This window comes from Triturus cristatus, chromosome 4_1, assembly GCF_964204655.1.
Source record: "Triturus cristatus chromosome 4_1, aTriCri1.1, whole genome shotgun sequence".
Lineage (NCBI taxonomy): Eukaryota > Metazoa > Chordata > Amphibia > Caudata > Salamandridae > Triturus > Triturus cristatus.
Window position 1 is genome coordinate 1,236,283,381 of NC_140585.1, and position 17,753 is coordinate 1,236,301,133.

At 43.1% G+C, this 17,753-nt stretch overlaps 1 protein-coding gene across 2 annotated transcripts in view; it reads left to right on the plus strand.

Annotated features, from left to right (window-relative positions):
* SOAT2 (sterol O-acyltransferase 2) overlaps positions 1 to 17,753 on the plus strand; it is a 467,803-nt gene that overhangs the window by 297,106 nt on the left and 152,944 nt on the right. For both annotated transcript variants that reach the window (XM_085654643.1, XM_085654644.1), the window contains one exon: positions 15,580 to 15,664. In XM_085654643.1, the coding sequence (XP_085510769.1) occupies positions 15,580 to 15,664 (85 nt within the window). The remainder of the gene's footprint in view (positions 1 to 15,579; positions 15,665 to 17,753) is intronic.

Genomic DNA, 17,753 nt, shown 5'->3' on the forward strand with positions numbered 1-17,753 from the left:
GGAAACAAGAATGAAATAAAACACAATGATTGTTAAACCTGATTGAAGTGTTAAGAATCAGTTCATTGAAAGCATTAAATGGGAAGTAGACTTTAACAGGTCCAAGTATACTTGTGCGCGCCTCCAATCTGGAAGTGGTAAACACCACTTTCTCCCTATTCATTATTCTAAAGACAGTGTTCCTAGACAAAACACTAGGAGGGAGCAGCACACCAGAAGAAAAAGAAAGAAATTCACAACAAAACTGTTCACAAGAGTGCCAGATGGATAATTAAAAGTGGTGTAAGGTGCCACAGTCCTAAGAGCAGATGCAGCTGTATGCAAATCAGTCTTGACCCTGTGCCTCATGGGAACAGTCACGCTGTTGATAGATATGAACTCCTATCAGTGGATGCCTTTGGAAAGAAATCACTTCCAGTGGAGGAAAGGTGAATGGTACACAAAAACTCCAGTGTAGAACTTCAGAAGAGCGGAACTCATTAGAGAGGACCAAAAAACATCTGAACAAAAATACAAGGCTAATACTAGTTAGAATAGAACAGGCAAAACAAATAGCTTGTACAGAATCAGGAAACAATTGCAACACCATATACCTGTAATTCACCTATCCTTATGTATTCTTAATTAGACCTGGAAGGTTAAGGACAGCCTCAGGAAGCTAATGCTACCATGATGGTTTGGGTAAAGAAGGTAAAACAGTATTGACGGGCCGTCAATTTGGATTGGGAGAACTTCCAAGATGGTGCCCGCTAGCTCAGGATGCCATCAAGATTCATACAGTGACCGACCACCAACCTCCCAACCTATACCAGCTGTCCGAAATGACCCCAAGCAGGATAGCCGCCATCCACTCAGTAGGAACCACGCCAGGTTTTGCGTGCCGCACACTGCAAAAAGAACATGAAGAAGCTGCAAATGCTTGTCACAAAGCTCCCAACAGTACACCCTCTCACTGAAGGCCCACGTTTAGTAGGGTGACAAAGAACAAAATCGACAGACCAGCAAAGGTGCTTGAACAGCCTCAGCAGGCTCTCAAGATTGTTCAGACACCCTTTACTTCTAACCAGATACTGTAATTTCCCTGAGACAAATCGAGAATCAACTACAGCAGATACTTCAAACTTGACCATAAATAGGTGGTAAGAGGGAGAAACCCCTGAAAAAGGATCAAGTACACAATGTTTTAGTTCAGACCCATAAAAGGTCGGGTGAATACTCCACACCCTGGAACGTATCATAACAGCATTTACCTTATATAAGATTGGGAAAGGGCCCAAAAATCAATGACTGAACTTAGACTTACCATATTTCGTTGGTAAAATGAAAATTGAGAGGACAACCATGCCATATGTCCTGTCTGGTAATCAGGTTTAATCCTTCCATGTTTATCAGCCTGCTCCTTCATTCTTTCCTGCACTGACCGTACATTTTCAACTACCTGCTTCCTAGTTTTTGTCTGAAAGTGAACTAACTTGGAATCTGCTGTTACAGCCAACTGAGAGGAATGAACTTCAGGACACATCTTGGGGGTGAAATCCCTGAAGACAAAAGAAAGGAGTAAACTTAGTAGCACTTTGGACATTATTTGTAAGTTCAGGAAAGGGAAGTAACAACACTCAGTTGTCTCCATTAGCACTACAGAAACACCTAACATATTGTTCAAGTGTCTGATTGGTCCTCTCCATAAGTCCATTAGTTTGAGGATGAAAACATGAAGACAAAGCTCTGGTTATATCCAGAGGGGAACAAACAGCCTTTAAACTGAAGCCCTCTGTCTGAAACAATTTTCTCTGTGCACTCATGTGGACGATAAATATCTTGTATAAAAAATGCTGCTGTTTCTTTGGCATGAGGCAACTTGGTCAGAGCAGAAGAATAGGCCATCTTTAAAAAAGAGTCTACTGTAACCATAACAACTGTTATTGTTTTGGAATGAGGCAATCCTACAATGAAACCGATTACAATCATTTGCCAAGGCCTTTCAGCTGTTTCTAAGGGTTGTAATAGACCCACAAGCTTTTGTTGAGATGGTTTATCCCCTTCCTTTATACATAACAGTAGATAAGCTTTTTTTAGGTGCATCTTAGTAAACACTTAGGGTCCATGAACAGCCTTCAAGATCTCTTTAATTAAAGAAAGGGGATAAAGGTCCTTAACAGTGACTTCATTTAGTTGTAAGAAGTCAATACAAGGCCTTAATTAATTATTTGTCTTTGGCACAGAAAATAAGAGTGCTCCAGCAGAAGAGATGAAAGGAGAAATAAACCCATTCTCTACATTTTTGTCCAAGAATGTCATTTCTTATTTGGATAAGAAATACATGCTACTGTTTGGAATTTCTGCCCCCACTTAAGAAGTGATGGCACAATTGCAGGGGCAATGAGGAGGTAACTGTTTAGGGCTGGAAGAACCAAAGACATCCAGGAAGTTGTGAAATTGCTCTGGCACCGTAGTCATTGTTGTCACACTTGATCTTGCCACTTTATCCTCACAAATAAAATGTTCCACTGACTCCTTAGCAGTGATTAAGCAGTTTTGATTATGAGAAATGAAGCTGAAAAAGATAGACAAGTAGCCCAATTGAGATACAGGTTATAAAGACAGCCAAGGAAGGCGCAAAATAACTGGGTGTTGGAAGACACACTTAAATCGAAAGTTGGTCTTTCTTGATGATTAAGTATCTTCATTAAGAGGTTAGGAGAACACTCCATGGCTGGATCAGATACTAAAGGAAGGAGTACCATCAACCATGTGGACCACTTCTGCTTTCTCTTTTTGTCCTCTAGGAATCTGATGTCTCTAGACCCAATTAAAATCCATGTAATTTCCGGTTGCCCTGTAATCCATTAGGGCCATAATAGTCACCTTACTGTCTGGTCCAAGGTGTAATGCAACAGGAAGTAAGAATAACTGATTTCCTGATTCTGGAAGAAATCTTGATGCTGATATTTGAGGAAGACAATTTACACCCAATCTCCCTCTCCTCTCTAGTTTGGTCAGTGGAGGTTTTTGATGACCTAGAACGATGAATTGGGCATTTCTTGATCACATGGCACTTTTCTCCATAGTATAAGCACAATCCTTTTAGGTAACATTTTCGTTTCTCACTCTCTGGCAAAGGCCCCTGAATTATACCATTCCCCATCAGTTCTTCAGTGGTTTCAGGATTCTTAACTTCATCAGTTCTGGGTACTGTCAAAGATCTGGCAGTTGGGTATGGAGCACTGTATTGTTTACTACGCTTCTCCTCCTTCCGTTCTTTAAACAAAACTCAATATGCAAGGAGTTTCTATAGCTTCATTTAAGATAATAGAATGTGGGACATGAATCAGCTCTTTCTTAATTTCTTCTCTCAGTCCAAGTCAGAACAAGGTAAGAAGAGTTCGCTCAACATACTGTCTATCTGTCTCCAGTCGCCTGAAGCGAGTTACATAACCCATTACTTCTTGGCATCCTTGTTGAATATTCCAAAAGGGCTTCTTTTGCCAAATATTCCAGATTAGACCTGCAAAATATCTTCCAAAATTTCTTGAAGAAGAGGGTATAGTTATCAAGAACTGGGAGGGAGGCAGAGACCAATGGCATGGCCCAAGAGATAGCATACCCAGTGAGACAACTAATTAGATAGCCCACCTTGGTTTTATCAAGCAAGAACTCTACAGGATGAAAGGTTAAATGAACTGTCATGATATCCAAAAACTCTCAAACCTTTTCTGAACCCCCATCAAAACGTGTCGTCCCAACTGGTACCGTTGTCAAGTCAGAGGAAGAGCGAGCCACCAGAGATTTATTCAAGGCTGTATTTTCCCCTCGCAAGGCATCCATCTGGATATTTAATTGTTAGATGGTCTCTTGGAGATCTGGTGAAGGATCCATAGCTCTTAAAGGAACTGACGCTCCTTGGCATCACAATCTGTCAACCGCTGGTCGTGTCAGGCGTATCTGGATCTCAGAAAACTTGACCCCAAAGAAAGGGCAATTACCTCCCATAGCAACCATGCTGACGGAGATAAACTATTAGTGGATGCCTTTGTAAGGCAACAACTTCTGGTGGAGGAAAAGGGAATTGCATCAAAAACCTCAAAAGCAGAACTCAAGAAAAGCAGCACTCAGTAGAGAGAACCCAAAACACCTGGACAAAATACCTGGGAAATACTATTTAGAATAGAACAGTGCAAAACAAATACAGTGCACGGAATTATGAAATAATTGTGATCAAAGCAACATTACTGTAATCCTCTTCCCCTTAAATACCCTTAATATGACCTGGAAGGTAAATTACTGCCACTGGAAGCATATACTACCTTGGTAGTGTGGGCAGACAAGATAAAGAAATAGTGACGGGTCACCATCTTGGATTGGGAGATATTAGATCCTTCAAAATGAGCCGGCCAACTCAGTCCTCCCTGGAAGCTTGCAGGAGCACACAGAATTCATACTGCACCTGACAACCAACCTCCCAACTGGACCCAGCAACCTGAAATGCCCTAGAGCAAGACCGCTGCCCTTCACCTGGCAAGCACCATTCTGAGCTCTGCATGCCACACACTGCAGAGAGAAGAACAGGAAGAAGAGGAAAACGTGCAGCACAGGCCTCCCAGCAGTCTCCTAAGAAATTTCGCTACTTCATGCCTTCCATCCTACTCCCATCACACCCAGGCCAGGATATACCGTCCTCCCTCTTCCCTTACTTTTCTTGTTATATTTCTGCTCTTTCCCAGTTTTATAAAAATATGTTTCATTACAAGGTCAGAACTTCACGTTTGGTCACTGAAAGCAGAAACACATACACATCTGGCTCCAGAACCGGATGGTGAACTATGTACCTTATTTTTTTACCATTGACACGATCTTTTCAACTTCTTTGTTTTAGCTAATGTAACAATTGCTTTCAATGCTTTGCGTTGGTTACTACTGTGTAAAATGTTTTTAAAAATCCAATAACGTTTTTTGGTTAAATGGGTACTGGACAGGCAAGATGCGGTGGACCCTCTAACAGTTTAAGCCCATCATAGCCAGGAGAGCTATAAATGAATATGCATCCTGCATGGCCCTAACAGCCCATCTAAATATATTGGCCTCACAACAGTGAAGAGCCTATAGATCTGATTGAGCATGTCAGGCAGCCCATTGGTGGATAAAGACCCAGAGTGATTTTTGTCAAAGCTTTTTTAATAAGGATTTTGAAACACTGCAAAACAATTCAGGAATTTCTTACTTTCATGCCCCCCCTCCTCCCTTCCCCCCACATGGTCAACCAAACATTAGTCTTCCATTTACATTCATAATTGACTTTGTATATCCACTTTAGGTGGGACTTTTTTCTGTTTCTGTCCGATAGCAGTAACCTTATTGACTGCACATCTGGAGCATCAGCAAAACCGATCCATCTCTTTCCATTTAGGTGGGCAAAAAGTATTTGGGAGGTCTTGACACATGACCTCCAGCAGCAGTTTCCACACACTTTCCCATCTTAAGTGTGTACCATCCACATTGATTTTTAGGTGTTCAAGTGTAAGTATTACCATTGTGTTTTTTCCCAGTTAAAACGCTATGGTTGTTTTCACAGTGCCTAAGCAAAGCATTGTTACTTGTCAGTCTTGTTTTGACAAGCCTTTGTATCCTGCAGGTCTGAGTCCCAAGATCATGGTGTCTGGCTTAATCGGCATGGGCTATTCCAGCATGGTTTGTAGGATCTTTAATGCAGCTTCTCAGAATTGTTTCAGTTTAGGGCATCCCCGCCAATTATACAGCACATTTCCTTGCTCTCCACATTCCCAGTAACGTTCTTGACTGGTATTAGAATAAATGCGATGAAGGAAAACTGGGGTGTAGTACCATCTATACATAATCTTAGAATGTACGGCCCTATTTGTAACACTTAAGTGCTAGGGCATTTGTCCCTTCCTAGTAATTCCCTTTGCCTCTGCGTTATCTGGCGTCATTTATTAATTTCCTTTGTGTCATGTGTGCCCAAACTGGCTGAGAGACGTCGCTCAGGAGCGATATTTATATATGAGAAATAACCCTCAAAGTTTTAGTTCTTTTTTTCATCTATCTGTAAATGTATTTTACTTTGTGTAAAGGGATTAATTCCTTGCCCATTCCCCGATCTAACCATTTCCAAAAGGGACCTTGAATTCAGGCCAGAAATAATTCTTCATTAAAATGTATCAGGGTGTATAGTGATAGAAAGGTTGTTAGCCTCATCTTTATAGCTACTTTACCCATATTCTAAATGCTTTTGCTCTACCAGGGTAATTGAGTGAGCCTTCACAGGCCTTTGTTGCTTGACCTGCCAGAGTAAGTCAAAATGGGGCATGTCTCCAATCATGTGGTCCATATGGACCCAAATCTTGTCCAAGTCTTGCCTAGACCATTCTGCCACCACCCTTAGCTGCGAAACCATATACTATATAAGCAGGTCCAGAAGCAAAAGCCCTCCCACTGTCTGGGCTGTTGAAGTAAGCATATGGGAAGCCTGGGTATAACGTTATTCTACAAACAATTGGGAAGTAATTTCTGCACTTGTTTGAAGAAGCTCTCCATATCTCCACTGGATAGTATGTTACTTTTCATTCTATTTATTCTCCCAGTCTACGAGAGCTACAGTGAGGTCCAGACTGTCAAATCCCTCTTAACTGTTTTCTAATAAAAAGGGAAGGGTTACCCTGTACAACTCCGCGACTCTGGGGGGATATATTAATTCCCCAATTATTTGATAGGCCCCCTCGAGCATCGAAACTAATAATCTTTTCCATAGTTTGCCCCACTTTTGGGGGAAGTGACTGGTTTTGGATCTGAAACACAGCAGGGTTTTAGGACATTTTTCAGTTAGTGGAAGGACCCAGATGTATCAATCTACCTCCGACAGAGAACAGAAGCACTTGGACCATATTACTTTGGGATTTACCAAGAGATTAGCCCGTTTTAGAAAAACCGTTACCAAGAATGATCCTCTGAGCGTGAAACGTGCTGTATAAAATAAATGTATATTCTTACATTTCAGTGCAAAAAGATTAAAAGTATTTATCAAAAATGCGACTGATTGTACCATGTGAATTGATTTGAATGGAAAACAATATACTGATTAGAACATACTAATGCACATTTAAACAAGATAAACACTGACATCTGCAATATTCTTTTGATTTTGAGAAGAACATAACTTTGTAAAAACCCAGTCCTATCCAAAGAGAAGTTGATGGCAATATGAACAGCACATCAGGAGCAGTTTCTGTCTGGTCATATGCCTTACACAGAGTTGAGAACCTTTGACCTAACACAGGACGTTCAAATGGCATTAGGCTTTCAGAGTGGTATACTTTCAATCTGCTTCTTACACTGGCGTATACCACAAACAAGATCATCAAAGTAATCCAAGTGTTTGTCAAATTCCAGTGCGTAAGGACAATGACAGAAAGAGGTGTACAGCAGACCGATGGAATTATGTGTAGAAATTAAAGATACCTGTTAGCTCACCTCTCCCTTAGTGGAATATTTACTGAATGTCTCTGTCTACAAATGGGATCCTATAACACTTTGTTTGCAAGAGGCATCTCTTTTTTATTAATGCATTTTTGAATGTGGCATGCTTTCTTTATGTTTAATATATCGAGCCAAAACCAAAAGCATAGCCCCACATAAAGAAAAACCGCTGATCTAGTACGGCTCATAGCTGGCCCGACTATCACAAAGGAGACAGCTTCAACAGTGGCATAAGAATGAAAGGGATCAAGATGTGAGTCTCTGACCGGAGTAGATGGTGGGTCGCATGTGAATCTATGAAAGGTACAAAAGCAGAACAGAAGTTACAGGTAAGCAACTTGTTTCATCTCCAGCATTGGATCCTTTATACACACACACATGCTTGAAGCAGAATACCAAGCATGCTCTCCTTATCTAAAGAGGTTGCGCTGAATAGCTTATCCTATCAAAGAATGTGCTGCAACATCCGTATCCATGCTGTAATGGTTGATAAATGTATTCCTCAAAAACAGGTTGCAGCTTAACAGGTGTAGTATAAAGGCACTCTTGCATAAGAGGCTTCCGAAGAGGAAACGCGTTTGGTTGTGTGCCATCACTCTTCCTCTCACAGGTCTGTTTGCCTTTTTTGTGATAGAACACAATTCAAGCTGAGAGCCTTGTCAACTGTCCTTGCTTAGAGAAGGGACAGCTCCTTCCAGGCTGACTGAAGAACTAAGAAATCAATCCAGACTGTCTCGGGCTTTAAGTGGCACAGGTCCAAAAAGAGTAGAGAACTTTCAACACTGGAGATAGGGCATCAAAAGAAGGAACAGAGAACCACTCGCAAATTAAGGTGGAAGTCCAAAGGTGCTTCTGCCATGAATTTGGATTTGTATACATTCCCACCAAGGGGAAGGATAATGAAGGCAGCTATGGCAAAAATGCCCAAAACAGCACCACAGTGCAGGAGGTGGTGACTGAAAAGGGGCAATGAGGGCATGGTTGTATGATGGTAGCCAATCCTGCTCTGAAACCAGCCCATCTACATTGGAGCTAATCAGGAAAATTCCAAATTCATGCAATAACTACTCAAGCTCTGGGAGCACTGGAGTGCCTGGCCCCAAGATGGCTGCACCTGTTTGAGGCTTCTTGTGTTGGGGAAGGAATCCTGCAACATCAATCAATCGGATTTGTAGAGTGCCACGGCATCACTCATGAGGGTTTTGAGGCACATCCGTGCAGCACAGGGTGACTCCAGAGTGGAGATGGTGTGAGGGCCCCTCAGGATGGTACTAAAGGCTGGGGCTGTGCATTTGCGGAGTGCTGATCAACAAGGTTTGGCCCAAATTAAGCTGCCCGGACCTCTGGCTGGCGCTCGCTAAGATGGGGGCCGTGGGATCAGTATACCTGAGCTGCTTAGAAAGTGAGCCTCGCCTGGATTGGTTGGCCCCTAGCAAAGTTGTAGTAAGCAGGGCCAGCAGGGAAGGTGGCTGATGAATAGCGATCTGCATGGACGCTTGCAATAAGTGGCTATGGTGCCTGGCTGAGGAAGCCTGGGCTGGCACTACGTCTGCTGATCTGGATTGCCAGGGTGACACCTGTCTGGTGCTGCTGAGGGGGTCCGTCCCACCGTTCACAGAGAGGAGCTTAGATTGCGGCCCCCTTGTTGAGCCTGCATATGAAATGGCGTCATAGCGGTAGCTAGTGTTGGCTGAGGGTTTACGGACTGGGGGAGTGGCAGAAAAGAGCATACCAGCCACATGCCTCAAGACACTCACTGGCACCCTTCCTGGTCAGTCCCTAGTTTCAGGCTGTAGACACAGGCAAAGAGGACACAGGTAAGACAACACTGGGATTGTGTTGTGGGGTGCCCTACAATGGGCTCCCCTCTTTGCAGATCAGGGTTGACATCGCTGGGACTGGCCACACAAACGACCAGAGCACAGCGCACCACCATGGGTAAAGGTGACCACAAATAGGCCAAACTGCAGTTTGACACAAAGCACAACAAGTGCAACTCAGTGAAGGGTTTGAATGCCTTGCGGGTGGCTGACGCTGCAGAGGATGACCCTGACATCAAATGACTCCTGTTACATAGGCAAAAGAGCCTCACCTCAATAGGCAAACTAGACATGCTTTCTGCCAAAGTGAACAAGAACTCTTCTAAACTAGACAGACACGAACAACAAATTGTGGATGCTAAAGCCTGATTTTCAGCACTAGAGGATGACATGACAATGGCTCCAAACTCCTTGACATGACAAGCCTTGAAGGTCATGCAGGCAAAAACAAGGAGCTGGAGGCCAGGTCTCGCCACGATAACCACAGATTTGTATGCCTGATGGAGTACACCAATACTGCAAATATGGTGGAGTACAAAATCTCTTTTTTAGGTCGCTATTTTAAGCAGATTGCTTTTCACCCCTCTTTGTGGTGGATCCAAGAGCCCCTCTACGAGCTCCAATGCGACCTAATAGCAAGGCTTTTCATTTTCGAAGTTCACAACACTGTTCTCCGGTTGGCTAGGGAGCAGCTCAACCCTGGCCAAGAGGGTAATACCCACTATATATTCTCGGACTTCAGTCTGGCAGTCCACAAAGCGAGGCATGAGTACCTGCCACTGAAGAACGAACTCCAGCGAGCCAGCATCCCTATGCCATTCTTTACCTGGCACAGCTGAAAAGTTGCACTGAAACAAGCCACACTTTTTCCAAGACCCAAACAGCACGGCTCCTTAAGCAACATGTACTATCCCCGAGATTGCACAGTCTCTGAAAACTCACCTGGCCATAATGATAGCTTAATCGAGGTGCAATAGATCCTCTGGCAGAGCGAGGGTATCTATTAATTCTGGGTTGAAGGAGACAGCACGACATGAGGGGGTGGGGGGCAGCTGATATACTATAACACAAACTAGGAGGGTTCTATCAGATGATCCCCTGGGCACATATTGCCAAATTGTACTGCTTATCACCCGAGGACCGATGCCGATTCCCAACACTGGTTAATGACCTTCTTGTCACCTGTTCATTTCACCACAGCCCTCACCCCGGCAAACACCCCGTGTACGAAGCGTTGGTCTGACACTCTGAATCAGATCTCTGTGCCATCCAGTTTGAACTGAATAGTCATTTGGCTCATCCAACCAGCACTAAACAGGCCCAGGAGATCGTGACCAGAGCTTGGGGAAAACTAGATATTATGAAATTCGAAAATTCTCTCATGAGCTCTTTATCTCATCTTCCTCCGGATGTGGAAGAGGCCACGGCTGTTTATAACAAATGGCTAACTAATGCTTGCGATCAGCTAGCTCCGAGGAAAAAATGGATTCCTAAATGAGCTTCACCCGCTGCTCCTTGGTACTCTGTCGAACTTAAAGCCCAAAAATTGGCTTGTAAGCAATCAGATAGGACATGGCGTAAACACTATGATGAAGCAGATAAGGAAAGATACAACATTTGTATCACCAGCCATAAGCATTCACTCCTAGAAGCAAAAAAATTGTTTTTTTCAATGCAAATAGCATTAGTTAAATTCAATTCAAAAGAACTTTTTAAAACTATAACTAAACTATCTACCCCGAATACTCCTAAAAGTCAAAGCCATCCTGAATTCTGCAATAAAATTGCGGACTTTTTTAGACATAAAATAGAAAACATATTTTCTTCATTCACTAGTATCATTTTAAAGAATCAGATCAATTCCAACATGAAGGAAGCGGACGACTCCGGCTCTTCATCGTCATTTTACCATTTTACTCCCTTGGAGAGGGCAGATACACTCAAAGTACTGAATGCGATTAAATCAGGAGCTCCTAATGTCCCTTGTCCAGTACGGATCATTAAACAAATCCCTGAAACAATTGGAACAGCACTGACCCCTTTGCTGAATGCCGTTCTGTCATCAGGCATATTTCCTAATGTGTGGAAAAAAGCATCCGAAGAATACTCTGGACCCCAAAGATCCTAATAGCTACAGACCGATCTCTAGGCTTCCTCTCCCCGCCAAGATACTGGAAAAGACAATGAACAACCAACTCAGCGCTTTTCTCCATCTTAATAATTCTCTGGACTCATCGCAATATGGGTTCAGAGCCTATCATAGTACTGAGCTGGCTCTGTTAAAATCCACGGAGGAAATCAGAGAGGCTGTGGACAGGGGAGGAAATGCTATACTCATTCTATTGGACCTATCCGCGGACTTTGACACGGTCCATCACAAAATATTGATGGACCGGTTGTCTGAAATTGGTGTAAAGGGGTCCGCTTGGAAACTTCTACATTCTTTCCTATCAAATAGGTCGCAAACTGTTGACCTGAATGGCAATACCTCAGAACCTTTCTCACTCCCTTGTGGGGTGCCGCAGGGCTCGTCTCTTAGCCCAACGCTATTTAATATATATGTGGCACCATTGGCTGGAGTCATTAGGTCCTTTGGCTTCCAGCTCACCTCTTACGCAGATGACACACAAATTGTGCTATCGCTGACAGAGGGAGCTGAAAAGGAGGCCGGGGATCGCTTCCATGACTGTATGAGTGCCATTTCGGTTTGGATGTCCTCCAACTGTTTAAAACTCAACTCCTCCAAGACCGAGGTCCTAAAATTTGGCAATAATCCCTGGGTGTGGACACCGGAGTGGTGGCCAGAGGACCTTGGTCTATGTCCAGTACCTTCAAGAAAAGCCGAAAATCTGTGAATTCTGGTGGATAACAAACTTACTATGGGGGACCAAGTAAGTATGGTGACCTCAGCCTGCTTTATGGTTCTCAGAATTATCAGGAAAATTAAGATCTTCCTTACTGAGAGTAATCTTAGGACAGTGGTGACGGCCCTTATAATGTCGTGTCTGGACTATTGTAATAGCTTATACCTTAATGCTCAAAAACAACATTTGAATAGGCTTCAATTGGTCCAGAACGCAGCGCCCAGAATGCTGTCTGGAACACCGAAGTTTGTTTCTGTTAAGGGAGAACTGAAAAAACTGCACTGGCTCCCCGTAAAGCTAAGAACACGCTTTAAGGCTCTGTGAATTGTCTTTAAAGCCGTCAACAGAACAGGTCCTGAGTTTCTCAGACATAAACTCCAATGGTATGTTCCAGGCAGGATGCTAAGATCAACTGGTGCTAAACAAGTGCACGTTGCCTCCTTCAAAAAAAACAATTGGGGAGGTAGAAGCTTTATTCTTTGTGCCTCCAGAGCTTGGAACGAGCTCCCTTTTCAGCTTAGAAATGCCTCGGGCCTTTTTTCTTTCCGTAAGGGCTTGAAGACATGGCTCTTTTCTCAGTAGCATGTTTCAGCCCCTCCAGGTAACCAGTACTTAGCGCCAGGACACCTTAGAGTAACCGTGCACTCTATAAGTATAAATAGCATTACATAACATTCACCCAAAGGAAAAAACCCTTACCAGTTCAGATTACAATTGTGAGGGTGCTTGCACCATGTTGGTGCACTACAGGTGGGTGGGGTAGGAAGAGGTTTACTGGCAGGTTGGGGTGGCTAGTGTGGATGGGAGGTGGGATTCTGGGGTAAATCATAGCTACATACAGATACTTACATTTCTTAGAAAGCAATTAACACAACTTCCAGGGCAGTCAAAGAGACACAGGGCAAGGTCCGGCATTTTTATGAGGTGACATGGCTCGCTCAGACTGTAACTATAACCTGGCAGCCACAAGTAGTGGTGCAGTAAAACACCTACATCTCCCCACATTGAATGTCCGGAGGCTTAACAACCTCTGGAAAATCAGACAGGTACTTGCATACTAGACAGACACCAGATAGATGTGACTCTCCTCTGGGAGACACAGCTGATGGCCGACCACACCTCCCACTTTGCATCAAAATGGCATGGCTACAAAGCACTTGAAACATGTTCCTCCTACGTCAGGGGCACAATCCTCCATTTAGGCATGGCATTCCCTTTCAGCTACTCTACGAGCCTAATGATCCTCGTGGGAGATTCAAACTGGTCAGGTCGTAAAATATGGTAGACGCATCATGCTTCTGAACTCTTACGGCCCCAAAATCAACAATGCCAACTTTGTGGAACAGATCTGGTACAAGTGCGCTTCATTGTCCCCTCAACATATACTATGGGGTGGAGACTTTAATCTAGTAATGGACCGACAAGTGGATTGTTAAATTCTTAGATTCCACTCACAACTTAAGGCTGAAACAGTACTGGCAGATGCCATGGATGCAGGAAACTAGGTCAATATATGGCCTGAGACATCGGGGATAAGGAGGAGACGCATATCTCCACTACACATGCCACATGGGCCCGACTGAACTATTGGCTAAGTATGAAAGAAGGACGCACGTGGGTGAAAAAAGTGGGACATCTACCTTGTACACTGTTAGACCTCGGCCAAGTCAAACTCATCTTAGAACTGCCTGCCCTGGCTCACAGGGCTTTCACTTGGCATCTATCCCCACTGTCCCTTCTCAATAATGTTTTCAAAGAGGAAGTACAGACCAAAATCGTGAATGTCCTCCAGACAAATGAGGGCTCAGTGGACTCGTGGACTCAGTCGGCACAACTTCAGATGCCCTGAAGGCCTACTTGCATGGAATATGCATCGCCAAACAATACAGAGTCCGTAAAGCCTTGCACGCTCAGCTAGATACACGTAACTAGGAACTGAAGATCTTAGAGAACCAATTATCACAGCGTCCAGACGCAAAGGGATTTGCTAGGCTGCGTACCAAACTAGACAAATGTACCACTCTCACTGATAAGGAGCAGCAACATACTGACTATTATCTCGGGCCAGGGCATAGAGTGAGGCATAGTTGTGTCTTGGTGGTTCACACAAATAATTTCAGCAGTTACCAACCTCAGTCAGACAGTCAAATCAAGAGAGTCAACCAAGAAATATAACAATACGTAAAATGTTTTCTTACACAACACCAAGAAGACCAAGTCATCTGTGTTCCTTTAACAAGACACTTATTAAGTCTTTGTTTTATTGTACTTATCGTTTTTATGCTCTTTGCTTCCAAATTACATACTGTCTAGCCCTGTTGCTAATTCTAAAAATAATTCCCAAGTCTGCTGTCACCAATTTGAATACTGCTGAAGCTTCTTATAATAATCAGATGGCTGTCAAACGTTCTGTTGCCCATGTGTACAGTGTGGAGGATTCTTTGTGGTTATCAACTTGTTAGTTACAACCAAATGGCTGCCGTGCAAAATTAAAGCCAGAGAGTGTGGTACCTTTTTCTGTTCCCAAGATCAACAAAAGTCTGTTCATTTCATTTAGCTGCTTATTGAGCACATCCAGCCTGTGCTTCATGTGTCCTTATTATCTATCTACTCTAAGTAGGTGTGACGTCTATTTCAATATTTGATTGATTGAAAGGGGTATAGACCAGCTGACTGATCTTTGGAGCCTCGTACCTTAACTAAAAAACTTTGCTTCGATCTTTTTATTGGTGATTCCACCCCATGCCCGGTGACCCTTCTGAGGCATAGAGCACTATCAGAACTGGGATCCAATTTCTTTGTGTCCAAGGAGGATTGTGTGGTTTCCTTCAGGGCAGAAGGATAACTCGGACAGGTCCCCGAAGGATTCCTGCTCTTGAGTGTTGGACACTGTAACTGTGGCATCAAGTGTCCCAATTCATCCATATCCAAGATGGGGGCTGCTACGGTGTGCAAGAACTTCAGATCCCAAACTAAAGACGGTGCCTAACGATCGCTGAAACGTTGTCTAGGTTCTTTCTGGTGGACTGGGGATAAAAGACTAACATCTGTATCAGCACATCACCAAGCAATTGTGCGTCTTATTTTAAAATGTACAAGACTCATATAAAAAAAAAATCATGTTAGGGAGGTGGTTTACCCAAGATCAGTCGGGGTCATGTTATATATTTTTGTAGAAAAGGTGCGTGTTGAAACGATGTTATGGAATGCATGTCCTTGGTTATGGCAATTTTTGTAACTTCATGGCCTAGATCTATGACACTTGTATTTGTGAGTTGTTATGTACTTGACAAACTCCCCCCCCAAAAAAATAGGGTTTTCTTTGTCAAAAGATGTTTTCAATCCTCCAAAAAGTGATTAGACATCAAACAGACAGGTTATCCTCATCTACTTTTTTTATGTTTTAGGAAAGAAAGTGAAACTTCCAGAGTTTTCCAGCTACCTTTACTTTCTCTTTTGTCCAACTCTGATCTACAGGGACAGCTACCCCAGGTAAGCAGATTTTGCTCAAAATTTAAAAAGCAGTTGAGCTATTTCACACCAGCTCTCTACACCATCAGAGAACGTTGTTTGCGAATGTGAGACGAGGAGCAGTAACATACCCTTCCATCACTGATTACCAAGAAACTAACACTAAAGCCCACACAAGATATTGATAGCCTATTAAATACAAATCTCATTTACTCGTTGAGCTCCCAACACCTGATTATTTGATAATGCAAATTTTCAGATCTATGTGGAGGATGAAGTGTTTGCCATTTGCTTCAAGGCCAATAGTTCAATGTCTATTTCAAAAAATTCAAAAGGGAATATCAATCTTGATCAAATATGGGCGCTAATGATTGCAAAGTTGCTCGATTGACATAGGTGTATGGCACTGCATGCAAAAAGGAACACTGGCAGAACATATGAGTTTGAGGTTATACATATTTAGGCATGCATATTAGCAATACTGTTGTACAAAGAACGACGCCTGGTCCATGTAGATTATGTAGGTTGATTTATTAAGATAGATGTTATCATCAAGAGCCCCACCAGGAGCAGCCGTCCTGCTGCTCAGCTCATCCTCCAACTGACTCTCTCACTCACCAACATTACACAGCATCCTCACACACCAACATTCCACAACCACAGTCACACTGGCTGAGCAGCAGGAATACCACATCTCCTTTCTTTTCACATAATAACATTATACTGTTGCCTGGTGTTTACCATTTAGCAATGAGAAGCAATGCAGATGCATGAAGGTAACAGGTGGAAAACATTGCATGCATTATGCACAACTAGATAAGAAACACACACTAAAAGTGCATGTGAAAAACAGATGAAAACATTTCAAGCATTATGCATAACTGAATAAGCAACACAATATTTGCAATGGACCATGAATGTAACAACAGGAAATAATCATACTGATAATAATAACCCCTTCTCCCTTTCTACCCAGAACACAACATACACGCGCTATCACACCACTAATTCTCTAACAGACCCCAAAATGCTGCAAACATGCCAGCTGGCAAGGCTGACATAACTAAACAAGAAGGGAACCAACCACAGGGGGGCAGTAGTGGACAACCTATGACAAAAGATCAAGTGAACAGGAAAGATGAAACACCTAAACTGGTGAAACACCTAGGCTTAAATAATGCCCCTCACCCAAACCTGTAGTAGGGTGGAACAACACTTTATACACACATATATTTAGATTACACACAAAGCCCCTCAGCCTAATACACTGTAAGGGTGGAAACACACCAATCGCGCTTAACTTTGGGCTTAAACACAGCCATTCACTCCAACAAAGTGAGAGTGGAACAACGCTTCACACAGGACATTTAGCTTAAACCCTGCCCTTCGCCCTTACCCCGTAGGTAGGGTGGAACAACAACATCAACTCTGGAACAACAACGTCAACCCTGCCCTTCACCCACACTCCCATAGGTGGGGGGGCACACCTACTTCAACCACACATCATCACAAAACGTAACATTAAAAGTGGGTGATATCACTGCACCATCTCACAATCTCCACAGTGGGTGGTATTACTGCACCATACCAGAAACTCCACATCAAAAGTGGGTGATATTACTGCATCATCCCACAAACTCCACAGTGGGTGGTATTACTGCACCATCCCACCAACTCCACAGTGGGTGGTATTACTGCACCATCCAACAACCCGATGAAAGTGGTAGACAACAACACAACCGCAACAGTGGGTGGTATTACTGCACCATCCCACAACTGCAACTTATCCCGCAGCACGAAAAAACACCCCGGGAGACATCAGACATCACACTACACAACATCATAACATATAATGGTAGAAATTCCCTTTTTTTAAAGAAAAACCCAAACATAATGGCTGCATACTGACTAACACTTATACACTATCCAATCGCATTCTCCCAAAACAAGTTGTTTTGCACACAAACATTATAAACTCTAGAAAACACAAAATATTGTCAGCACCACACCATAGGGAAAACAATTAGAACACACAGTCCACAATCTGCTGGAGAAGAAAATCTTCAATGTTCCTTTCCTCGTCTTTCCAACAAAAGTCTCCAGGTGTATA